The following is a 26,672-nucleotide window of genomic DNA, read 5'->3' as shown; positions in this document are numbered from 1 at the left end:
AGTTAACACAAGATGTGGATGTTGTAAATTGTTCACAGGGTATAATCTTGAATTTGGGTTATAATAACAATAGCAATAGCAATAGCAGTTCGACTTATATACCGCTTCATAGGGCTTTCAGCCCTCTCTAAGCGGTTTACAGAGTCAGTATATTGCCCCCAACAACAATCCGGGTCCTCATTTTACCCACCTCGGAAGGATGGAAGGCTGAGTCAACCCTGAGCCGGTGAGATTTGAACCGCCAAACTGCAGATAACGGTCAGCTGAAGTGGCTGCAGTACAGCACTCTAACCACTGCGCCACCTCGGCTCTTATAAGATTTTGGGTTATGCTGTACCTGGAGTGTCAAACTCGATTTTATTGAGGGCGGTATCAGGGTTGTGTTTGACCAGTGGGCAGGGGGGGAACAGAATGAGTGTGGCCAGGGTAGGAGTGGCCAGCTGAATGTCACTCGTATTGGGGTCTCCTGTGAATTGAATTGAATTGAATTTATTATATTTGTATGCCGCCCTTTTCCCCGAAGGGGACTCAGGGCGGCTCACAACCCAAGTCAAAGGGGGAAGGGTACAGATAAGGAATAAAAAGACAGACAAAAACAATACCATAGTTTAAAAGCACACAACAACCATACCATTCGAGGGGGGGACAAGACTCATTAGCCCCAGGCCTGTCAGAAGAGCCAGGTTTTAAGGGCTTTGCGGAAGGCCTGGAGGGTGGTGAGGGTTCGAATCTCCACGGGGAGCTCGTTCCAAAGGGCCGGAGCAGCCACAGAGAAGGCCCTCCTCCGGGTGGTTGCCAGACGGCATTGGCCAGCGGATGGAATTCGGAGGAGGCCTAATCTGTGGGATCTAATCGGTCTATTGGAGGTGATCGGCAGCAGGTGGTCTCTCAAGTACCCAGGTCCAATACCATGAAGGGCTTTATAAGTGACGACTAGCGTATCCGAAGACCAATAGGCAGCCAGTGCAGCTCGCGGAGGATAGGTGTAACGTGGGTGAACCGAGGTGCACCCACAATCGCTCGCGTGGCTGCATTCTGGACAAGCTGGAGTCTCCGAATGCTCTTCAAGGGCTGCCCCCTGTGGTGGCCCAAGTGCTCTGCCAGCAAAAACGAGGCCCATTTTCGATTGCATCCCGCAAGATGCAGCCCTCCTGCGCTCCGTTTTCATTGGCAGAGGCACTGCGGGCCAGTCCTTTGCTGTTTCCATGGCAGCCCCATGAGCCAGATTGTTCTATGTAATATATAAGTATAAAAACGTATATCAAATTACAGTTATATGTATTAAGCATGCAGAATCTTTGGCACAAAATCTGTACAGATAAATTAATATTTTTTCCCCGTGCATTAAATATTGAACAGTCTGGTACTGTTAATATATTCATTTATTCTCTTTATAGTGGTTGTTTCTGATAAAGTGTTGATTGGCGTAAACCTTGATTAATATTTTATTACTTAACCTTGACATGCATGCTATTTTACCAACTACAGTCATCTGAAATACTTTAAGAGATTCTTTAAAGAATCTTTAAAAGAATCAATATATTATTCAGTGAGATGTTCCTTGTTATCTGTATAGTGCTGCCATATGCAGATTAAGCTCTAAAACATATTGGCTTCTTGCCTCTTCTTTATGAGCTGTGACATTTATTCGAGCTTGGTTCTATTTTTGGTTACATCCAAAAAATAGATAAGAAATATATATTATTAAATACATCATGCAATTTGATGGTGTTTTCTTATTTATGTTTCAGTTGCATATGACAATGTCTCATTTTTGAAACAAACACGGGGCATACAGATTATTTACTTATTCAGACTCCAACTGTATTAAGGACGTAACAGTTCAGGAAACTTTTTTTGTATAGTGTGTGTGTGTAAAAAATGTATGGATTTTTTATAAAGTTTTTTTTTTAATTGAAAATTTTGAAAAAAAACTTTTACAAATGTTTACCTCCCTCCCCCTACGCTCCTCACCCAACCCCCCCACCTCTCCCCCCTCCCCGCGGCTTCCCAGAACCAATACAGGGTATAAATCTTTAACAAAGATATTCTAAGATAAACTTAAAAAAAAGTTAGTATCATCTTTCATTTGAGCTTTAACTCCTCTTTGCTAGGCTAGCTCTAAACAGATTATATCATTCCTTGTTTCTTCAGTCATAAACTATCTGGAATTTCTTAGTCCCATATTTATTTTGAGTATAGTCAATCCATCTTCTCCACTCCAGTTTATATCTCTTATTTGAGTGGTCCTTGAGATATGCTGATATTTTAGCCATCTCTGCTAGGTTTGTTACTTTTAATATCCATTCTTGAATAGTAGGCAAATCTTCCTTCTTCCAGTATTGCGCCACCAGCAGTCTTGCTGCGGTTATTAAATGCAAAATCAGGTTAATCTCTATAACTGTACAATCAGTAATTATACCTAACAAAAATAACTGAGGGGTAAAGATTTTTTATAAAGATTTGAGAGAATCAAAGCTAAGGAACAGCTTTTTTAAAACTATTTTTGTTTGAAATTATCCTGATCCCCATCAATTGTCCAAAACACATCTGTTTTTTCATCTGCGGTATGACTGATCCATAATAGCTTTGGGAGTGGCTTTTGATTGGAAAAATGATACAGAAGTCAACCAAGGAAATGAATGAATATGAGAGGATGAGAATCTCATAGCTACGAAGCTTGTAAATCTTATTATAGTTCCAACAGATAGTTTTCCTACGTATTAAGAAATAGCTTTTATATGTTTCTTAATTTGTTTTGGATTGGGTTTATCATGGAAGGATAGCATTCATATAGATGGCCCAACTATTGCAAAAATAAGTTTTCTTACCACCAAGTAGATTATACATTAGTTTAATTTGGAGAACAATTAGGAATATTTTAAATGTGTGGGTTGTGTGGTTAATATGAACAGCCATATTCCTGATTAGGCTATATAATCAGTATATGTACCTGTTGTGACTCAGCAGAAGTTTGCTGTGAGTTGAGTCGGGATGCAGGAATAACAATGCAGCTGGGGCTCGTTAGTGTCGTCTTCTGGAGATAAAAGGACTGATGGTGCCATGCCCTGATTGCAGAAGTCAACGTTCATTCGTTCGTTCGTGGTTCATCGTTCATCGGTCGTGGTTTGTGAGAGGCACTTGGATAAGTGATTTGCTTTCTGTAACCCTGATTCAAAGAGACACTTGGATAAGTGATTTGCTTTCTTTCTGTAAACCTGGTGTTGCTGTAAGAGCTCTTTGTTTTTGCATTCTGCTGCGTAACCTTTTTGCCAGAGACATTATTTATGTTTATTTTGGGCTCGCAGCCAGCGTGAGCCAGGACTGATAAAGTTATTTCCTTTTAAGTCTGTCTGACTGTCGTTTGTGAACGAGCGAAGAAGGGGGGTCAGAACATGTACCAATGAGAAAGAAATGTTCTTTTTTTGTCGTACCCTGACTTTGGAGATATTAGAAACAAAGGAATAGTAGGTGACTGCAGACGTTACTGCTGAAAAGGTATAGGTGTTTTTGAAGATACCTGCTTTATCTGCTCTACATTAACCCTTTCTCTAGTGCTTAAAGAGGGTATTATTTTTCTTCTTTGCCTAGTTTCTTCTTTTCTTTTTTTCATCCAATTTTCTCCTCCCCTTTCTCTAACCTTCCAGCTGTTAGAGAAGCAGCTATTCTTTCCACTTACCTCCATCCACCCTGTTTTTTTCCCCTTCTTCCTTTGTGAATATGAGTCACTTAACAGAATAATTTCTTGAATCACTGCAATTGATGAATAACTCATGCAGTCATTAACTGAGTCCGAGTCATTAATTGACTTTCCTTGTTGGAAGCCGGGAAGATTACAAATAGTGATCACATGACCCGTATATAATACAATAGCACTTAGATTTATATACCGCTTCACAGTGCTTTACAGTCCTCTCTAAGTGGTTTATAGAGTCAGCATATTGCCCCCAATAATCTGGGTCATTGTTGTATTTACCTCATAAGGATGAAAGGCTGAGTCAACCTTAGCAATAGCAATAGCAGTTAGACAGTTATATACCGCTTCATAGGGCTTTCAGCCCTCTCTAAGCGGTTTACAGAGTCAGCATATTGCCCCCAACAACAATCCGGGTCCTCATTTTACCCACCTCGGAAGGATGGAAGGCTGAGTCAACCCTGAGCCGGTGAGGTTTGAACCGCCAAACTGCAGATAACAGTCAGCTGAAGTGGCTGCAGTACAGCACTCTAACCACTGCGCCACCTCGGCTCTAACCTTGAGCCAAGTCAGGATTGAACTACTGGAAGTCAGCAGAGTTAGCCTGCAATAGTGCATTCTAACCACTGCACCACCACGACTCCTATGATTCAACTATCATAAATACATGTCAGTTGCCAAGTGCCAAAATTTTGATCATGGGGATGCTTCAACAGTCATAAATTTGAATGGTCAATTTCCCCACCAGTCACGTTGCAACTTCGAATGGTCACTGTTCTGACTCCCCCTTCTCCGTCCAGGAACGAAAGCCAAGATAAATGTAAATGAGAATGTTTTTAATAAGTCCAGACTCTCGGTGGCTGAAAGCCAAATCAACAAAGAGATAAGCACTTTGGCAGCAAGTCCTACAAACCTTGGCAGCAATGCAAACGAACTCTGGCAGCAATCCAGCCTGCCAAGTTTGTTTCTTGTTAGTCCCTAACGTCGACTTCTTCAAGAAGGGCGTGGCACAAGCAGTCTCTTTTATAATCGGGAGAGGAGTTTAATGAGCATCAGCTGAGCATAATTACCTCCTGTAATTACGTAGTTGTTCTTGACACTGAATAGCCCTTCGACGGCGTGCATCCCGGAACAACTCACAGGTGGTTTCTGGATCACTCACTCTTGTCTCCTCCCCACTGGTCCAAGGCTCAGGCGCCACCTGGTGGCCAACCAGTCTCTCTGCGCCCTGCTCGGAGTTGGAACCCTGTCCAGGGTCCTCTACATCCTCCAGGGCCGACTCATAGGGCCCCTAGCTGTCGGAGTCTGGTGGCAGCTCCAACGGTTCCTGCCGGGCCACAACAGATCACTAAATTAATGATTACAAGTTGAGGATAATCTGTATTGTGTTTTTTTTATTATAATTTTCTGGAAGGGCTAATTTGCTCTTTATTTCTACTTAAATGCCAGTTATATGTGTCAGAATAGTTAGAAATACTGATTTCCAGATTGACCAAAAACATGAATTCAATGATAGGGTAGGAATGATGGTTCCACCACAAAACTGCGGTAGACTAAAGCGCGCTCGACGAAAGTGCGTACGTGACGTCATCACAGCGCGACGAAAACAGCACTCTGTGAGCGGTAAACTTAAAATTAACGCGTAAATCTAAACCTAACCCCCCCAAACCTAAACCTAACCCTAAGCCTAACCCTTAACCTAACCCTAAACCTAACCCTTAACCTAACGCTAAACCTAACGCTAACCCTTAACCTAACCCTAACGCTTAACGTAACCCTAAACCTAACCCTAACCCTTAACCTAACCCTAACCCTAAACCTAACCCTTACCTTTATGTGAATCGGCTTGCTTTAATTTAATTTTAATTTAATTTATTTTTAATTTTATTTGTCGCGCTGCTGATGATGTCACGTACGCGCTTTAACCGGGCGCGCTTTAGTGGACCGCGGTTTTGTCGTGCCACGAGGAATGATAGGGTAGGATGAGAAGAGCACATTGAATTGCATTTGCTCTGTTAGTATTTTGATCAAAATTACTATGCCCAATGAAGTGAAAGTGACAGGATTTGATGAGAAGAGAGGCAAGGCTGAACGAAGCAAGGCTGGAATTAATATTTGGGCAGGGTGGGAAAAGTCCATAATAATAACATGAGTGGTGAGTATGTGTGAGTGCGTATTACACAATAAACTCTGAATATTTACACATGATTGTATCTTAAAGATTCCAATTAGGGCTAATCCACATAATGAACTGGGGAATGTATCTCTAGTTGCAGCATTTTTCTTTTGTTCAGTGGAGTTAAGTGACATGGCAATGATAGAATAAAGCATTATTATACCTAGAGATAACCTTAACGTTAGGCAAGGCGAGGTATTCATGTATCCAGCATGTATCGATGATCCAGCAGGTGGCAGCACCTAGCCAATTTTGACTGATGCTGAGAATGAAAGTAGGGAATCCATGCAATCAAAATTGAATCAAGGAAGTCCTTTACTCTTTTTTTTAATGTAGGGTTTTTCAAAAAATACTCTTTTATCAAAGGGGAGCAAATATTCTTTGGATGACAGAAGTCTAGAATCAAATTAGCCTCACTCTGCTTGCCTTTAGTTCTGATATTTGTTGTTTGGTATTGTTTGCTCTGCAATCCTGAGAATTGAGAGTACGTGAATGTAACATTTGGAATGGTTTCTCTCCCTCTCTCTCTCTCTCTCTCTCTCTCTCTCTCTCTCTCTCTCTCTCTCTCTCCCTCCCTCCCTCCCTCCCTCCCTCCCTCTCCCCCTCCCTCTCCCCCCCCTCTCTCTCTCTCTCTCTCTCTCGGCTAAATTGGTTTGCCAGATGAAAGGGGCTGTTCTAACTCAAGAATCCTCTTTGACAGTAATAAGAGCCTGCAGTTATCAGCCTCAGAATATTGCTGATAAACGCTTATTGTTATTTAGATTTAGTTTCTCTTTGAAGCAGTCTCTCCTATGATGATCTTCAGTTGCTTTTGATAACCAATAGAATGCCACCTTCTCAAACCTCTTTGGGGATGGAGATTTAGTATTAAAAAAAAATGTTAAAATTGATGAAGCCTGATGAAAGATGAAATCTGCATCTTTGCAGATTTTGTAAAACTCCTGAGGAAATGCATTTCATAGTCTGGAGATGAGGCTTCCCCCCCCCCCCAGCACCAGCTACATAAGCCTCTGAATGCAGGGCATCTGTGCACGAGTTTCTTTTTCAAATCTCACTCAATACGGGGTTTGGGTTCCCCGACAATTGCGCGCTCGACAAAAGTACACCTGACGAAACCGCGGTGACAAAACCGCGAGTTCTAAATCGCGCTGACAAATGAGCGTAGAAGCGCGCTCTAAACCTAAACCTAACCCTAAAACTAACCCTTATTTATGAGTTGAATGAGAGGGATCTTTTATTGGTTTTTAGGAGAGAAGAGATGTACTTTTATATTATTGTGTTTTATTTTAATAAATATAATACATGTACATATTTATTCCCTGGCCATTAAATTTGTTCAGGGTAAACTAAGTGTTAACTTCTTTATGTGCGGCCAAACTCCCTGCTTTTTAATCTTTTCCACATTTGTGAATTGCCATCATTGTTTTCTACAATGAGAGCCGAGGTGGCGCAGTGGTTAAATGCAGCACTGCAGGCCACTTCAGCTGACTGCTATCTGCAGTTCTGCGGTTCTAATCTCACCGGCTCAGGGTTGACTCAGCCTTCCATCCTTCCGAGGTGGGTGAAATGAGGACCCGGATTATTGTTGGGGGCAATATGCTGACTCTGTAAACCGCTTAGAGAGGGCTGAAAGCCCTATGAAGCGGTATAGAAGTCTAATTGCTATTGTTATTGCTACAAGGTTTTTTTCCCCCCATGGGTTAACTATTTTTCTTTATTATTGAAGTATATCCTCTCCTCCTCCTTCAGCTTCAATATAAGTTACTCTCTTCTCCCTAAAGGCTGGGATTCTTGTTTCAGCCAAACCCAGCTGTGCTATCATTGTTGCACAAGCCTGCTTGCCCCAGGCAACAAATAGTTTCATTGTCAGATTCTCACAATAAACCTTGAGGGGTTGAACAGATTCCATCAGCCTGCTTTATATTTCCCATGGATTTCGTTAGTGATTTTGTTGGCATCCTTGCCTTGTTTACCAGTTCAAATCATTACTCATGAGATAGGTATGGAAAGAAAAAGAAAAATACCTCCCAACGGCCGATAAGATCCCACAGGGTGGGCCTCCTTAGGACGCCGTTAGCCGGAGAGTGTCGGCTGGCGGGGCCTCGGAGGAGAGCCTTCTCTGTGGCTGCTCCGACCCTGTGGAATCAGCTACCCCCAGAGGTCCGGACCTCACCTACCCTCATGGCCTTAAGAAAAGCTGTTAAAACCTGGCTGTTCCGGCAGGCCTGGGGCTATTGACCTTATTATGTAGGGTCCAGCCCCGATCAGAACGTATGCATGTTGGGGAATTTTTAAAGTTTTTATTTTTTATTTTTTATTTTTATTTTGCTTTTTTTTCTTTTCTTGTTCCTTGTAAGCCGCCCTGAGTCCTCCGGGATTGGGCGGCCTATAAATCTAATAAATTGAATTGAATTGAAAAAAACCACCCCAAAACAATTTTCTTTGTTTTATTTAATCTATCAGATTTTGGATCTTTCCCTTTTGCTTCATGCCTTCCATTAGTTTCCCAATGAGCAGAAGAGCAAGCAAACTTTTTTCAAGTACCGTGTTATTGACAGGGTCTTATTTTCTTCTGACTCCCCAAAATAAGCATTTGACCTTATTTTCGGGGAGATCTTATTACGTTTGAAGTGCAGGAGGCGGCGAGCGTGGTCCCCTCATGGCTGTTGCTGCGTTGCAATATTTCGGGAAGGGTTTATTTTTGGGTATGGCTTATTTCAGGGTAGGCACCCAAAAGCCCGGTTGGGTTTATTATCCGGGGAGATCTTATTTTCGGGGAAACAAGGTATGAACTGCTTACTCGAGAAAGGCTTTTGAACTAGGTGGAGCAAGCATTTTTACTAAGCGGTTTACAGAGAGTCAGCATATTGCCCCCAACAATCTGGGTCCTCATTTTATCCACCTCGGAAGGATGGAAGGCTGAGTCAACCCTGAGCCGGTGAGATTTGAACCGCTGACCTGCTGATCTAGCAGTAGCCTGCAGTGCTGCATTTAACCACTGCGCCACCTTGGCTCTTACTTAAAACCAATCTGTGAATACTACTGGCTGTCACATTTTCCTTAGTGAGTGTCTTGTTATTCTGTTTATGGGATTTAACATGTATGTTAGGGAGCCGAGGTGGCGCAGTGGGTAGAGTGCAGTACTGCAGGCCACTTCAGCTGACTGTTATCTGCAGTTCAGCGGTTCAAATCTCACCGGCTCAAGGTTGACTCAGCTTTCCATCCTTCCGAGGTGGGTAAAATGAGGACCCGGATTGTTGGGGTGATATGCTGACTCTGTAAACCGCTTAGAGAGGGCTGAAAGCCCTATGAAGCGGTATCTAAGTCTAACTGCTATTGCTATTGCTATGTTCCTCCTTTCAAAATCTCCAAGGATTTTTTTAAATTCTTCAAGATAAAGATGAGGGACAGAACTCACCTCTGCCTATGAAAAAGCAATGTAGAAAGAGGAGTAATAAGGGATGGGAAGGGAAGGGGAAGAAAGGACTGGCCATTATGTTCTTATTAAAGATCTTCCTCAATCAAGGTACTCAGAATACAAAGTAATAAGTCAAGGAGCTTTCATCCTTGTTCTGTCTTAATGGATGGGTATTCAGCGTAGACTGATACCGTTATTGTAATTTTTGATATTGGTTCTTGTAGGAGAATCTGTATTTTTCGATAACTAGAGATCTGCCCTGTATTCTGGGGAGAGGGATTTTTATTCTAAAGTATGGATAAATAGATAGTTTATTCTGTTTGGAGATTAGGGTGAAAAACAGTGAAAGCATTAGGTTTATATTGTGGCAATCAAGTTCTTCGTGTCATTGCCAGAAGAGTTAGTATAAAACCAGAAGGCTCTTTTACATTTTCCTTTGCTTACAGGATTATACCAACCACCACTGCCAACAAGCGTTTCGTCCTTGAATACTTTATCAACAGTCAGCTAGCAAGCTCTGTATCTGATAGGCTTTTTTTTTTTGGCAAGTTTTTTTGAGGTGTGATAATTTATAAACATACATGCATTCATATATACATGCATACATATTCAGAGGGAAGTACTGTAAGCCATGAAAAAGGATTTAAAATGATGCTGGGCCTTTGTTATATGTATATTTCAAAGCCTTTAAATACTTTGAATGCAGAAACAAATCTGGCTCTAAATATTATAAAGTATTGGGGATATGAAATGGATATTTCCAAATTATGCTTGATATTCCTTGAAAATATACATTATACACACACACGGACACCACACACATAAGTGTATATATTTGCTTTCTTCAAATAATTGTTGTAGGAAGATATTCATTTGGATGGTAGTACTTGAATATTCATTAGGCTGTTTTCAGAAAGAATAATTATTCAATAAATTCAAATTGCCGAGGGGTTGTCACAGTTAATTTTTTAAAATCCACTCCTCAGATTCTGTTTTAAATGCAAATAGAAAACCAATTTCACTTTTCTGGTCTATAATAATTTAGCTTTATCCGTGTATCCTAAGTGTATTGGCACACTGTGTTTATTTCTTATTTTGTAGGATACAAGAAATAGTAAGCTAATTTGCAAGATAGTTCCTTAGAACAAAGATCCTGACTTGAATACAATAAAAACAAAACACTTGGAGTAAAACTGAGATTTGGTTATGCTTGTGTCATGTTGACCAAACTGTGCTAAAGTTAATTAGTACCACCCATTCCACCATATATTACGAATGTAATATATGGCCATATCGCCTAAGGGAGAGAAGGGGGATAGGAGAGGTTTCTGTGGGGCAAGCCTGAGGGAGAGAAGGGGAGAGGAGAAGCCAATCACATAGTTTTGTAACTGAGCATGGGTATCCAGCTAGTAAGTAAATATAATTTGGAATATTTTACACACACACAAACACACACACACATACACACTCCTCTGCAGAATTAAGTTTAGTTTAGTTTAGTTTAATGAAATTTGTATGCCGCCCACTCCCATTGGAACTCTGGGCAGCTCACAGGCAAGATAAAAGCATTTTTAAAAATTTTAAAATAAGAAATACAATATTAAAATTAACACAACATCCATTCTGTCCAAGAGGGGCTGGATATTAATCAACAGCCCCAGGCCTGCCGGAACAGCCAGGTCTTGGTGGCTTTACGGAAGGCCGGGAGAGTGGTGAGGGTCCGGATCGCTACGGGTAATTCGTTCCATAGGGCCGGCGCAGCTACAGAGAAGGCCCTTCCCCGAGGGGCCGCCAGCCGGCATTGTCCGGTCGACGGTACCCGAAGGAGGCCCAACCTGTGCAATCTTATTGGTCGTTGGGAGGTAAATGGCAGGAGGCGGTCTCTCAGGTAGCCAGGTCCAGTACCATGTAGGGCTTTAAAAGTAACCACTAGCACCTTGAAGCGCGTCCGGAGACCAATGGGGAGACAGTGCAGCTCGCGGAGGATAGGTGTAACATGGGTGTATCTAGGTACACCCAATATCGCATTCTGCATTCTGGACCAACTGTAGTCTTCGAACACTCTTCAGGGGCAGCCCCATGTAGAGCGCATAAATTAGGTGGGTTTCTGAATTTCTCCAGTGGCTGAAACATAATGTGGCTAGAAGACTTGTTCATAGGCACTCCTTACTAAGAGAAATCTATATGTTTGTGACTTATCTCCATTCCCATGTCCTTTAAATCCTCTAGACCTCCCAAGAATCTGATTTTGATATCTGCTGTATTCTCCCTAATAGTGGGGTGGAGGGTTGGGGTTCGAAATAGCACTGTTTGTAAATAACTATCGGTAACTATTAATGGAAGGACTACTGTAGTTCAGGGTCCAAGTAAATTAACTGTATTGTAAATCATAACACAATAATTTTCACCTTTAGTTCTACAATCATTTTCTTCCCTTTTGGCAAGCACAGTAAAACCATATATTCTAAGGAATGGATTTCTTATAAAAGAGAGCTGTAAAGTATTCTTTAATAATTGATAGAAAAATAATTTACCTCATTACCTGCTAATCGGATAAACAATAGGCATGGCTCTTCTCAATTTCAAGGACTCTTTATCCTAATTGCAATAATGCTGAAATGATATTTATGCATTATTGCATCCTAGAGTCTCTATTTTTCACTTTGAAGTCTTTGTTGGGGTGGTGTGTGTGTGATGAGAATTTCAAGTGAAGATCATATGGAAAGTATATTCTATATTTTTCAATACACTAAGATGGTCCTTAGTATGTATGTGTTCCCTGGGCGTTGCAACACAATTTATTACAGTAAGACTGTAGTCTTTTCTATACTTGCCTTGGTATAAATGTTATTGCATTCAGCAGGAGTGTATATAAATATTTCTCTTGGAAAAAGACCACACATTGACTTTTAATCTGATTTTCTTTATAGGTTCGAAAACACGTCAATGACCTGTACGAAGATCTGAGAGATGGACATAACTTGATTTCTCTTTTGGAAGTTCTTTCAGGAGATATTTTAGTAAGTTTCTTAATTTTAATGCAACTGTCTTACAGATTTAATTGATATTAGTAGTTATCTTAAGTCAGCATTTCTTCGATGCATAACTGGGAGGGGGGCGCAGGGATTAGAACGTCTTATAATTAGTAATCTAATATTTTTTTTGTTGTTCCTATAGAAAAAACAATCTTTTCTAAAGCAGTTGTCTTTTCATTTTCTGGTTTTCTTTTCTTTAAAAATCACCCACGTGTGGGATGCTAAATATTCTTTTTTTCCAATTAAAAATAATTATGTTACAGTATGGCTCCCACTATAATTGTCTAACATTCCCCTTTGGTATCATGTCCTTTCCTTTCATTGTGAACATTCTTGTCTCCTCTGCTTGGCACTTACTCCCTTCATTATGTTCTTCCGTTCATATTCTTCTCTTCATTTGTGGTCTGTCTTGTGTCTTTGCTCTCCTCTCTCCTGTCTGTGTTTATTAGCCAAGGGAGCGAGATTTTTTGAAGACCTTACGGTTGGTGAGTTCAACAGAAGCATGCCCGCTTGAACAGCATGAGGATGAGGAGGATGAGGATAAGGGGGTAGGTGCCGACCCCCATAACTCTACTAATACAGTTTGTGAAGAGTGCCGACTGCTTATGTAAAAGTAATGTTCAAGCGTGATGGTGTGGAGCATTTTCATTAGAAAGAATTGGGCGAAGGGGTTGGTGTTATGGGGAATGCTTCTAATCTAGAATAATGTGAGTGGTGCCAATGGCTTGGATACATCCCATGTGCTGCATTGGGAAGGTTATAAATATGGTTCCACCACAAATGCGCGAACGACAAAAGCGCGCCTGACTAAACCGCGGTGACAAAACCGTGCCGACAAAACCGCGCCGACGAATGAGCGCTGAAGCGCGCCGACAACAGCGCGTCGACAGAAGCGCGCTGTAACCTAACCCTAAAAATAACCCTAAACCTAACCCTAAACCTAACCCTAACCCTAAACCTAACCCTAACCCTAACCCTAAACCTTACCTTAAATCGCGCTTCTGTCAGCACGCTGTTGTCGGTGCGCTGTTGTCGGCGCGCTTTTGACATCGCGGTTTTAGCGCTGCGGTTTTGTCGGCGCGCTTTTGACGTTCGCGCTTTTGTCGGGTCACGATAAATATAATTGCCAGAATAGCTACCTGTTTATTGTACTATATGTCCCTTATGAAATGGCAAACATTTAGAGGACATATATTTATTTTTCAAAGGTGCACCTGCTGTACAAATAATAAGGATGGATAGATGTTGCTACAAATTTAGTGAAACATCTCTTTATTTGTGATTTTGGTTTTAATATGACAATATACTTGCTTTACAAAATTCACTAGGGATTTGAACTAGGACAGTAGAGAACTCTGTCCATTATGGCAAAGGTTTATGAAAAATCTGAAGTCGGGAAGAAAGGTATCGATTTGGTCATGTAAATGCAACTTTTCCCCTTTATTCTTGGGTAGTTAAGTGAACTTTTTCTCTGCTGAGTTTTCCTCTTTGTGATTTTTATACTAACTGCATGCATTTTGCCACGTTTATCATTAATCTGCTGAATATTTTTGGTTTTCTATAATAACATGCTTTCTTCGTGCATGTTGTGTAAGTATTTTTAAGAAAAAGATTGCACATTTTTATGATGGTGCTTAAGGTTCTGAGATAGAAAAAATATGTAATTTGATGGCTAAACATAAGCAATGTTACATCCTTCAGAATTGGTCATCCATAAGATTATGTTTTCCTAAAAGGCGTTGATATTTTATTATGTAAATGCAACTTTTCCCTGAGCAAAAATTGATGGAGATATATTAACCCGATTAAAAAACTTTTCATAATCTGTGTGTCTTTCCAAATTCTCATGAATATTTCCCAATGTGTATCTTTCTTGAGAACCAACTTCCTGGCTTATTCTATATAAGGTCTTAGTATACATCCCAAAATGCAAACAAAAAGAAATCACGAAACATTGCCCCACCCTAAGAAATTAATAGGATGACAAAATGCAGTCTTATAGTTCAATTTCTTTTAAAAAAATCTGCACTATATGGAAAATATATACTTCAGAGGTGGGTTGATCCCGGTTCGGCTTGTTTCGGCCCAACCGGTAGTGGAATTCAGGCCTGGATCGCAGAACCGTCAGCAACCCAGGCCTACCACACCCCCTAATCGGTCACTTGCCACCGCTGATGTCGCCGCCATGTTGTTTTTTAGTTACTGCGTGTGCGCAGTTCACTGTAAATTGTTCTGCGCATGCGCAAAGAACAATTTACATTGAACAGTGCACGCGCACACAGTGTGCGCGTCTGGTGCATGTGTGGGTTGTGAACCAGTAATAAAACTGGCAGCAACCTACCCCTGATACACGTCACATGATTTCTTAAGTCAGGACAAAATGCATTTCTGTTCTATAATCTACTGGGGTTTGATGGACTGAACATTAGCTATATTATGCTAATAGCATTATTGTATGCTATACTGGTGCTGGTAGACTGTTCCCTGAATACAGATTCATGCCTTTGATATATTTCTGAATGTGTTTTAGCAAAAACTATTTTTATTTAGTTTGTATTTACTTAACTAGAATTACACACGAAGTTAATATAGTTATTGATTGAAACTAGGTGACAGTTTCTCTTGATAGCTTACCTGCCTGCCCTTCTATAAACAGTTTTAAAAACTTGAACATTCAAGTTATCATAAGAACAGCTTTTTTAAAGGAAAAAAAAATGCTCTCCAGAAGCACTTTCACTTCAGAAACAAAGTACAAGTAATCCTCAACTGTTTTTCAGTTTTTCAGTGATGTTGTAACTTTAAACGGTCACTAAACAAATTATTATAAGTCAGTGACTACCTAGGCTTTCAACATGTCTCACATCAGATTCCCCAAAATGCTGATTAAGCTTAAATGAACCTTAAAATAAATGTATGGGCTTGGTGAGGTAAGTTGGACCATAATTTCTGCTTAAACTGCTTATAGAAACAGTAACGATGAAATACTTTTAAGTCCCATTAATTTCAGTTGGCAAGAATTCAAACACTTTTAATATGTCATTGAAATTAATGAAACTGAAACCTGTATCATGTTAGATTATATTGGCGCACTAAATAGGTCTGGTGGTTGCAGTGTTACTGCCTTAGTTATATTTATTTTATCCACTAATGAATCACATGGAAAGAAAGAAGTCACAGGAGGGGAAAGGAAAGGACATATGTAAAGTTTAAAATTGAGTTGCTTTTCTCCACAGCCATTACATTTCATGCAAATCTCTTTATTTGGTTGTTGGTTTCCTTTCCTGCGATATCCGTAGAATGTATGAAATATTACAGAAATATAACGTCTGAAAATATTTGTGGAACTTCGTAGAAATACTTACATTTTCCGTTTTATGATTTTAGCCCAGAGAGAAAGGACGGATGAGATTTCATAGACTACAGAATGTCCAAATTGCACTTGATTATTTGAAAAGGCGACAGGTAAGATATCACATTTAAGAAACAAAATCGAGACATTAATTTTTGAAATAGCATTTTCTCCATTTATATCTTTGTGTTACAGTATTTATGACCTATCATATTGGCAATGTTAATCTAATTGGCTGTCCTTAGGGATTCTAATGTTCTTCATCAAGCTTTTTTCTTTAGCAAAGTACTGAATCATAGATCATCTTGACCTCGTTTTGTTTTTTCTCCTTTCAGAATAGGAAAAATCAGTATTACTAATGTTTCTGATTCTGTAGCTCAGAAGAAAAAGGAAACAAAGGACTGCACATCAGAGTATGGGAATTCTGCTTTAGATTTAAATCTCATCTACAGAAATAAATAAATAAATAAATAAATAAATAAATAAATAAATAAATAAATGTTGGCAAACTCAGCGCAATTGCTGAGAATTTGTGAATAGGATTGCTTTGTTAATAGGTTATATTCAATGAACATACACCAGAAAAAAAAAAAGAAAAGAGGAAAAAGAAAGAAAGACCTTCAGGTTCTTGTATGCCTTAATCCAATTAATTCCAGTTATTTTAAAAGGGGAGAGAAAAAAAGGGGAAAAAATTAACAATGAATGAAAATAAAAGTCTTCAGGTTCTTCTTTACCTTAATCCAATTAACTGGAATGGAATGACATCCTCCAACAAAGAAAAAAGGGAGGAAAAAGTATATCTGTTTATGTGTCCAGAAGAAAGCAGGAACGAAATACACCTTTAAAAGAAAAAAAAAAAAAACAGGCTTCTTCTCCAAGAGGCCTCAATCCAATGTGAGGGGGAAAGTAGAGAAATAACATTAAAAAAAGAGAAAATAAACAAATAGAACGGGCTATCAGAAGAAGAAAAAAGAAAAACACTGCCACTATATAGAGTCCAAGGTTCTTTGTTAAGTTCCAGGCAAAGTTAACAATTCTCTTTCCAAGGTCACTGCAATCTTCTTTCTTTCAACTCCATGCTTTCTTTTAACTCCAGATTCCAATCACTGATAGTATCCCAGAAGAGCACATGTGTAAGCAATCGTCCATGCTCGTCCCACTATCATCAATAAACACGCTTGGAGTCCTTGAAATGTAGCACCAGCTCTTATTTTGCTCAAAATTATCAAACACTCAAACACAGAAAAAACAACAACAATGTTTCCAGGCCTCTGGGTGGCAGCGTTACTTATTTTCCTCTACTTTCACTTCCCTCCTTATATTCAAAACAAAATGAAAAGAAAATTGATAAAAAAAACAAAACAATAGGGTGTTGAAAAAGGAAATAGAAAGAAAGTCTTAAACAATGAAAATTATTCTGTAGGTATTTGAAAAAGAGAAGTAGAAGAGAAAAAAAAACCAATCCGGTTTAGGAAATAAAAAGTGTTTGTAAAAATTCCAGCAATAAAAGAATAAAAAAAAAAACCCACACTAAGTTAGACTCAGGCTTAATCTCGCCGCTTGACCTCTTCGATTTTAACTTTACTTTCAGTCTTTTAGGGTGTTTTCGCAACTAATAATAAATAAACATCTCATCAAACCGACATGCTTTTTCTCCAGCCTTTCTTCCATTCAGGAGTTGTCCCAATTTTCAGCAGTTTTAAGCTGCTTCTCTGTTGCTGGAAAAAAGGGCTTCTCCTGGATCTACCAGGGACTTTGCGATGTCCCTGGGATCAGCAGGATGTGCCCTTCTCTATCACTGTCTCTACGGGACGGTTTAGGTCCCGAAGGACCATCCAGCGGCAGAGATAACGACGGCGATCTGGAGCAGCCCTGCCTCCCGCCTCAGGGTTACAAAGTTACCTTGAACAGCACACCAGCAACTAAATCAGGGTTCCCCAACATCAAGTCCCAAGGTTGATGGAAATACAGGTAGTCCTTGACTTAAAACAGTTTAGTGATCTCTTCAAAGTTACAGTGGCACTGAAAAAGGTGAAATGATCATTTCTCATATTTATGGTCACGTGATGACAAGCAAAGTCAATGGGGAAGCCAGATTCACTTTATAACTATGTTTCTAACTTAACAACTTCAGTGAGTCACTTAACAACTTTGGCAAGAAAGGTCATCAATTGCTGCAAAACTGTTAATGTCTCACTTAGCAACAGAAATTTGGAGCTCAATTGTACTTATAAGTTGAGGACTACTTGTATCTCCAGGATCTGGGATAGGCTGATGTTGTTTGATAATGTATTGTCTCAGGATGTAAGCTGTTCCGAGCAAAATTGCCTTTTGCAATTAATTGATGGTGATTTTGTCAGTGCTGGTGGTGTTCAAGTGATGATGATGATGATTTGCAGTACTATTGATTAAAAGTAGCATTTCTTAAATTATTTTCAGATAATGTTTGAGGGTCAGTGAACAATCTGAAGCTTCATGAAGAGGTCTATGAGCTGAAAGTTTGAGGAACGTTGAATTAAATAGGCAATCCTTATGAAAATGAAAAGAAAAAAGCTCCAGGCAGGAGAAAAGATAATATTGCTCTGCTTTCCCTTGTTAAGATTTAGATTCTATGTTTAGCAAGGATTCTGGATTCCAAGAAATATTTGGGGGTGAAGGTTATATTCGTAGCAAAAACGAATTGAAGTGGAAGAAATGAAGTAGTAAAAAACCAAATCAACATATAATTCAAAAACCATAAAGATACATTTGGAATTTTGGGGGAAGCCTGCCCACAAGCAGGGAGCTGTGCTGAGTTATATGCCACATACCTCCCAACGACCAATAAGATCTCACAGGTTGGGCCTCCTCCGGGTGCCGTCGGCCGGACAATGCCGGCTGGCGGCCCCTCGGGGGAGGGCCTTCTCTGTAGCTGCTCCGGCCCTGTGGAACGATCTACCCGTAGAGATCCGGACCCTTCCCACTCTCTCGGCCTTCTGAAAAGCCACCCAAACCTGGCTTTTCCGGCAGGCCTGGGGCTGCTGAACAATCTCCAGCCCCATCTAGACAGAATGGATGGTGTGTTATTTTAAAAACTGTATTTTTTATTCTTAATTTTTAACTTTTTATCTTGTCTCTGTAAGCCGCCCAGAGTCCTACGAGATTGGGCGGCATACAAATTTATTAAATTTCAAATTTCAAATATATCTTACCAGCATAAGAAGAGTGTGAAGCATTTTCAAAAATCCTTTGGAAAGAGAGAATGAATGATGCATCTTCTTTTGAATCTTCAAAGCAGCCACGTCCTTTAAGACCATGATAGCTGCTTCGGAATGTGCATACACACCAGGGGTGGGTTTCTCGCCCCGTTCCAACCGGTTCGGTTGGAACGGGGCTGGCGGCGTCCTCGTGCACGCGCTCAGTGCACGCATGCGTACTAGCGTCTGTGCGATGCTCCAGCTGCTCCTGGAGGATCACGCAGGCGTTGTATGCATCCTGCGCATGCGTGGAAGCGCAGAACTCATCAAAACCGGGTAAGGAGCGCGGGCGGGCGGGTGGGCCCTTCGCCGTTCCCGGAAGTTACTTACTTCCAGGTTCGCCGACAAACCGGTTCGCGGGGACCGCCGCGAACCGGTTGAAACCCACCCCTGATACACACGCTTATTTTTGGACTTTTTTTTTCAAATGGTTTGCACAACTGTAATGAACATCATGTGATTAAGTTCAGACACATAATTTCCATCCTAATTTAAAAGCAAATAATAACGGAGATAAGCATGGTATAATAATAAGACTCTCAAAGACTTTCTAATCAAATCAACCAATTAATCTGTATCACATCCTTAGACCAGCAAATTCAAAGTATTTTGAAAATCTTATAAATTAGGATAGATAAAATAGGGTTTGTTGAATACTGCTAAAACGTAATGAGTACTACATATAATGTTATTCATTAGCCGGAGTGGATTATCTTGAATAGATGAAGAACTGTTAGTGACAGGCTACGATCCATTGGAAAATCAGAAACATCATCTATCCTGTTAGAAGAATTCTGTTTTTTCTAGAGGCATATTCTGCTTCATAGAGAAAGAGGAACAGGATAATCTAGAATTATAGTGCGTCAGCAGTCAAGGTGATCTTTCCTTCACTCCAATCAAATAAAAGAGAAAGAATGCACATTGTCAACTCCATTTGTTTTAATTCCTTTGCCCGTTTCTCGCCCTCCACCCACGACAGGTGAAACTGGTGAACATTCGAAATGATGACATAACAGATGGGAATCCTAAATTGACATTGGGATTAATATGGACCATAATTTTGCACTTTCAGGTAAGGTGCCCTCTCATTGCTGCAACCTTCAATTTATAACTCTGATGAACCATGGCTTTGTTTTTCAAATGTGAATACATTGGAATTCTCACAGGAATTCAAATAGAAATGGTTGCCTGTTTTGAAAGCTAATATTGCTTTTTGTGCTTTTCCTTTGCAAGATGGTTCTGATAATTTATTTTGAAGCTTGGAAAGGAAGCAGATAGGCACGCGACAGTATATAATCAGTAATTCATTAACTATAATATACCGTATTTTTCAGAGTATGCCGCAACTTTTCCCCCTCAAAAAAGAGGCTAAAAATCTGGGTGCATCTTATACACTGAACACAGCATTTATTGCCTCCCGAAGCCCCGCCCCCTTCACCAAAATGGCCATGCATAGCCTTTAGGAGGCTTCCAGAGTGCTCCTGGGGGCTGGGGAGGGCAGAAATGAGTGAAAAACGGGTCGTTTTTTGCTCAGTTTTGCCCCCAGCCCCAGGAGCTCTCTATAAGCCTCCTAAAGGCTATGAATGCCCTTTTTTTGAAAAAAAAAACCACGGCCCAGTTTCCGCGGAAAACGGGCCGTTTTGGGGAGGTTTGCAGAGTGCAAAAACTTTAGGGAAGCCTCATGGGAGCAAAAACAGACCCCCCCATTTTTGGTCTAGCAGGCCTCAGGGAAGCCTCCAGGGAACAAAAATGGACCCCAAATGCTAAAAAAAAAAAGTAAAAAAAAAGTTCCTACTATTGCGCAGCACAGCTGATTGTCAGACCATTTTTTTTACTTTGTTAAACATTTTTTTACTATCTGTTCAGGCGAACGGTAGCATTTTTTACTACCGGTTTGGGGTAAAGTGGTAGCACCGGTAGTCCAAACTGGTAGCACTTCACCCCTAGGTTGACCCCCTCTTCTCTGTAACAGCCCCTCAAAAATTGAAAGACTGATACCATGTCATCATTAGTCCTTCACTTTGTTAGAAGAGACATACCCATCATTTCCTTTTGATAAATGTTGATTGTGTCTAGATTGCACTAGGTGGCAGTAGAATTGCTGTACCAAATGAATTTACAGAAGTAGGTAATACATTTCTCTGATCTGAGAGAGATATATATATATTTCTCAGCTTCAGTGTCTGAAAGCTGCAGTGTGAAATTTTAGATCTCATTTGCCAGAACAAGAGTAATTTATTAGAAACCATGGTGTAGCACTTTAACTTTTTGTCAGCCATTTAAAAATATGCCAAACATTTAGATCATGCTCTACATTTTTTGAGTCATGCATATGTACAGCGTAGCTAAATGCATACTTTGAACTTGCATTACTCATTAGAACCGTGACCCAATAAAAGCGTGCCGACAAAAGCATGTTGCTAAAACCGCGACGTCATCAACGCGCCGACAACAGCGCGGTGACAGAAGGGTGATTTAAGTTAAGGTAAGGGTTAGGTTTAGGGTTAGGTTTAGGGTTAGGGTTAGGTTTAGGGTTAGGTTTAGGTTTAGGGTTAGCGTTACGTTTAGGGTTAGGGTTAGCGTTACATTTAGGGTTAGGTTTACAGTGCGCTTCTGTCGCCGCGCTGTTGTTGCCGCGATTCAGTGCTCATTCGTCGGAGCGCTTTAGAACTCGCGGTTTTGTCACCGCGGTTTAGTCGGGCGCACTTTTGTCAGTCGCCCTTTTGTCAGTGAACCCATTAGAACAAAGAGGAATTGCTAGCTTTTGAAAAAAGTGATAAATGTAGAACACATTATTGGTGTAGAATCTGAACACCGTTTGAGTTTTGAAATGTGCCTTTCAATCCTGTCAATTTTTTTGTCAAACATATGATCACATATTTTAGTACCAAAGCATATAGTGTTGAGTGTTGCTTGATAAGCATGATACTTTGGTGGGTTCCAATTTTTTGCAGAGCAATGTTTTTATGAGTCTTTTTTCTGAAGTTGTAATTAAATGAATATTTTTGCTTTGCTTCTTTTTAAATGGGCACATCTCATGTCTTGAAAGATCTTATATTCCCACTTCATTATTACGTTCTCCATTTTTTTCCTGCTTCCGTGCCTTGTTGTATCCTAGCCATTCTAGCATATTCTACAAATTTCAGCATCTTTAAATTGTGTATCATCTTTCTCATTGACGATTTCAGGATTTTCTTTTGTGCAACTGCCATGTTTAAAACAAAAAACTGAAAAGCAAGATGTCTTTTAAAAACTTGATTGCACAAATGAAACTTAATATTTTTTCCCCATATCACCATGTGTAGAAGTCAGTAGATTCAGTAGAGAGTCCATTTTGTCTGCAGTTATCTGGATCTGAAAAAATAATGTTTAAAGAAGGGAAGTCTGGCCTTGCAGCTTCTAGAATTGGTTCAGATTGAGAAGAGGAACAGTATCCGGGCTGCCAATCAGTCTTGCAGATATGTGCTAATTTCTGTGTTGGGTCTTGCTTCTATCTTGTAGCAGCTTTTTGTGGATCAAGTAGCATCTTCTGAAGTCCACTCAGGAATTCATTTTTAATCTGCTCCTGATTTAAAGTGCCAGAGGAAAGGTCAGTTACTGATCTTAAGAGTTCTTGAGATGGACTTATTTAACTCCTGCAATTCAATCCTTAGCTCTAGGATGTGAAAAGCTGCTATTCTTCCTGGAAGATGTCATATTATACTGAACTGTCATTTTAAAAAGCCTTTAAAAGGGATTTTATATTTTCTCCCTCTCCCATCTCCTTTTACATTGGTCTGCTATACCTCCTGGATACCTATATATTATTTAAAAAAAATTTTCCAGATAAAATTCAAGGCAACTTAAATTTAATAATTTAGGAGTACTAGTCTTAGGGATTGCAAAAAGGCAAAAGATTCAGATTCAGATTCAGATTTAGTTTATTTGTATGCCGCCCTTCTCCGGGAGGGAGAAAGGGGAAAATAAAACACAATACACGTGATTAAAATAAACAAGAATCATACAGCCACACAGGTCAAGAGGGGAGGGGAACTCATCAACCCCAGGCCTGCCGGCGCAGCCAGGTTTTGCAGTTCAGTATCTGCAGTTCAGCAGTTCAAATCTCACCGGCTCAAGGTCGACTCAGCCTTCCATCCTTCCGAGGTGGGTGAAATGAGGACCCGGACTGTGGGGGCAAGTTGCTGACTCAATTTGCTAAAAAAAAAAAATTTAAACCGCTTAGAGAGGGCTGAAAGCCCTATGAAGCAGTATATAAGTCTAATTAATAAATAATAAATAAATCAGCTATGCATGGTTGGTTTTTGTCTTATATTGATAGAACTCTGTCCACGTGACAAATACTGACCATTCACTTTATCTTCTATCTTCCATTTTCCTCAACCTGTTCAACTTTTTCTAATTTATTATCTAAGTTATTATCTCCTTTATAAATAATAAATACATAAATACATAAATACTCATGTCAGAAATAAAGGAACTAGAAAGGAGAAATACTTTTACTGCGTCTCTCAAAAATGGGAATAATTGCTTACTGAATTTCACTTCAAGGGTCTAGTCTGCCTTTATATAAGCCAGGATAGAATTGGTTCATCGTACAGCCTAGAGGTGGGTTGCTCTCGGTTCGGCCCCGTTTGGCTGAACCAGTAGTGATAATCTAGCCTGGGACACAGAACTGGCAGTGACCCAGGCGGGCCACGCCCCTGAACCGGTTCCCCGGTCTCCGTTGACGTTGCTGGCATCTGGTTTATTATCTTTTAATGGTCTTCGCACATGCGCATAACCATTTTCAGTGAATTGTGCATGCGCAAGCAACATGCGGCTGGTGTGTGCATGAGCGAGTGAAGTGAGCAGCGCACAAGAGAACCGGTATCGGTTCACATAGGAACCCATCCCTGGTACAGCCCCTCATACTCTTAGCAACTGCATCTAGATCCATAATTTAAAGATTTGTCTCTTCTTTTTTTTTGTTCCTTCTCATTATTCAGCTCTCCTAATGTGTATATATAAAAGGCAATTGTTTAGAAAAGCAAATGTTTGCTTATGAGCTTAGAACAAACAATAGAGCCAAGTTATTATTTCAGTAGTAGTAGGATTCAAACTTTACCTGATGATGTCATTCAGCTAATAGTGGCAATTAGCCTGGCGTTGGAGAAGAGGTTTTTGGAAGACCAGGTTCAGTGTTAGAATTTTGTAATTTGAAAGAAAACCTTATGCGTAAACCAGTGGTGGGTTTCAAAAATTGTTCGAACCTACTTTGTGGGTGTGGCCTCCTTTGTGGGAGTAGCTTGCCGCCCATGTGACCGGATGGGAGTGGCGTGCCGCCCATGTGACCGGATATGAAGATGCCGACGACACTTGTCAGAACCACCTTAAATTACCTCACACACAGCACTGGCATGCAAAGGAATATGATGTAAACTTGTTTTTTAAAAGGCATCTTTGGTTTGCGTTAAAACAACTTCAACACACGCAATGTTCTGATTGCACCACAAACGCAGTAGTCATCCTTACCTTTCACAGAGGCACTGAGTTTTATAAATATGAGCATGATAGTGTAGAATAATCCTATCCAAGGACCAGTGGTGGGTTTCAAAACATTCTGGAACCTCTTCTGTAGGTGTGGCCTGCTTTCCGGGTCCACTGGTGGAACCTCTTCTAACCGGGTCGGTAGATTTGACGAACCGGTTCTACCGAATAGGTGCGAACTGGTAGGAACCCACCTCTGGCGTAAACTTTAAAATTGTATATTTTGGTTTCTCTTTATATGGTCTCTTACCACAAATTATCTCAGTGTTTGCTTTATTGCAGTGTTTGCTTTATTGCACTTTTTTAAAAAAAATTGCCTCTTCAAAACCATGGTGCGTCTTATACTCTGGTGCGTCTTAATCCTCCTAAAAATACGGTAGGTTGTGCTGAGAGAGAAAGAGAGACAGAGTGCTTTCCCTTGGCTCAGATTGCATAAACCTGGATTTCCCCAGTGCAAATTCCAAACCTTAACAATGATAAATGATTGCTCTTAATTTAATATGTTTAATGTTCTCCTTACCTCACGACAAAAATTACTTATTGGTAGCATTTTTGGAGGTCCACAAAATCTGAAGTATCAAGATTTGTCTGTCTGATTGAATACATAAAAAGTTCTAGAGGAATCTTGTGTCTCTGTTGTCATTGACAGATGACTTCTTGATGAGTGAATCCTGATTCCTGGCGAGCATAAACCTGTGCAAGAGAGGAGAAATGTTAAATTGCTAGATGTAATTGCTCAATTGCTTGATCCTGGTGATACGCTTGGGCAATTTCTTACAACTTTTGTTAGTAATATTTCCTGATTTTTCGGACTATTAATAGCATTAATCCTAGGCACCTTTTTGGGAAGGGAGATCAGGCCCTTTAGTTTATTAAGGAGTTGAACTTGGATGGAGGTGTCAGCTGTAACTAAGTAGAATAGTTTTTGAGACTGTTAATTGCGAACGGGATAATGAAAACCCAGATAAGTTCCTTGCCAATCAAAAAGACTTAGACATTTTCCTCTGTTGCATCCATACACAATAGGGCAGCATTGAGTTTCTCTCAACTTTGGCCTTCTGCACTGTGCAACATTTTCCCCAGCAGATTGTTGAAGGAGAGAGAACTGGACTAGCTTGGAGCAAACTCTGAAAAAAAATATGTGTCTTTTTTTGTGGTGCAGTTCTATCTAAATTTGGTCTTTGGAGTTGATGCATGCCATAAGGATCTAACTTTGGTAGCTTCTCATTTAGGTATAATGGATTATTTTGGGGATGCAGACATTAAAGATGTGAGCATGGAGAGGATATGTAGAAAGTTGAGAACTGTAGAGGGGGCATGTAGATATTTGACTTTCATATTTTTGGTTGGTTGAATCATTTAAAAGATGGCTAGTCAAGAGAAGTTATATTATCAATGCCTCCTTGAAAAAAAAGGGCCTTTCTCTCCACACCATTGAAGACAAAAATGATAGTTCATTTGTACATTCATAAACCATCTCATATTTAGTTAGGCTGCTGACTATGGAAGGTGTGAGGACCGCACAGCGCTTGTGCTGAAAGATTTGTATTATATTGAGCCCAATATAAGGCGTTGGCGTTGACTTTTCAAACCCTAAGTAGCTTAGGGTCTGATCTTTGTATGAGTTTGTGTCTCTATGCAGTTGTTAAGGCAGTGTTTCTCAACCTTGGCAACTTGAAGATGTCTGGACTTCAACTCCCAGAATTCCCCAGCCAGCATTCGCTGGCTGGGGAATTCTGGGACTTGAAGTCCAGACATCTTCAAGTTGCCAAGTTTGAGAAACACTGTGTTAAGGTCAACAGGAAAGGCCCAGAGGAACTTATGGGTTAACTCAAGTTTCATCTTTATGGCATTCCTTTGGGAGATGTGCTTAAGCCCTACCTACTCTCTCGGCTGCTTTGCCAGGATTCGAATTGTTAGTATGATTCCAGCAACAATTTTATGGATGTTCTAACATACATTTTTCAAATTTTTAATATTACAATTTGTTTAAAATTTTGCTAGCCATCTTGAGCCCTTACGAGAGCAAAACCAAGCCATGAATGCAAAAGGCAAATCATTTAAAAAAAAAAAGTACATAAATGGGCACAACCGTTTATCTTTTAAGCAAGTGGCGAAATGCTTTTAACCGAGACAAAAATCATCTCCAGATGTTGACAGTTTTGAGAAATCCTTGTATGGATTATATAAATCAGGAATTTATATTGACCTTTTGAGTCTTCCTGTTGATGTTCCTTT

At 40.1% G+C, this 26,672-nt stretch overlaps 1 protein-coding gene across 1 annotated transcript in view; it reads left to right on the top strand.

Moving 5' to 3' along the window:
• LOC116507190 (dystonin-like) overlaps positions 1–26,672 on the top strand; it is a 216,370-nt gene that overhangs the window by 126,508 nt on the left and 63,190 nt on the right. Inside the window, exons 6-8 of the mRNA XM_032215161.1 lie at positions 12,219–12,308; positions 15,708–15,785; positions 19,888–19,980. Of these exons, the coding sequence (XP_032071052.1) occupies positions 12,219–12,308; positions 15,708–15,785; positions 19,888–19,980 (261 nt within the window). The remainder of the gene's footprint in view (positions 1–12,218; positions 12,309–15,707; positions 15,786–19,887; positions 19,981–26,672) is intronic.

This window comes from Thamnophis elegans, chromosome 4 (genome assembly GCF_009769535.1).
Source record: "Thamnophis elegans isolate rThaEle1 chromosome 4, rThaEle1.pri, whole genome shotgun sequence".
Lineage (NCBI taxonomy): Eukaryota > Metazoa > Chordata > Lepidosauria > Squamata > Colubridae > Thamnophis > Thamnophis elegans.
The sequence above is the reverse complement of the archived record's forward strand: the minus strand, read 5'-3'. Positions and strand labels throughout refer to the sequence as shown.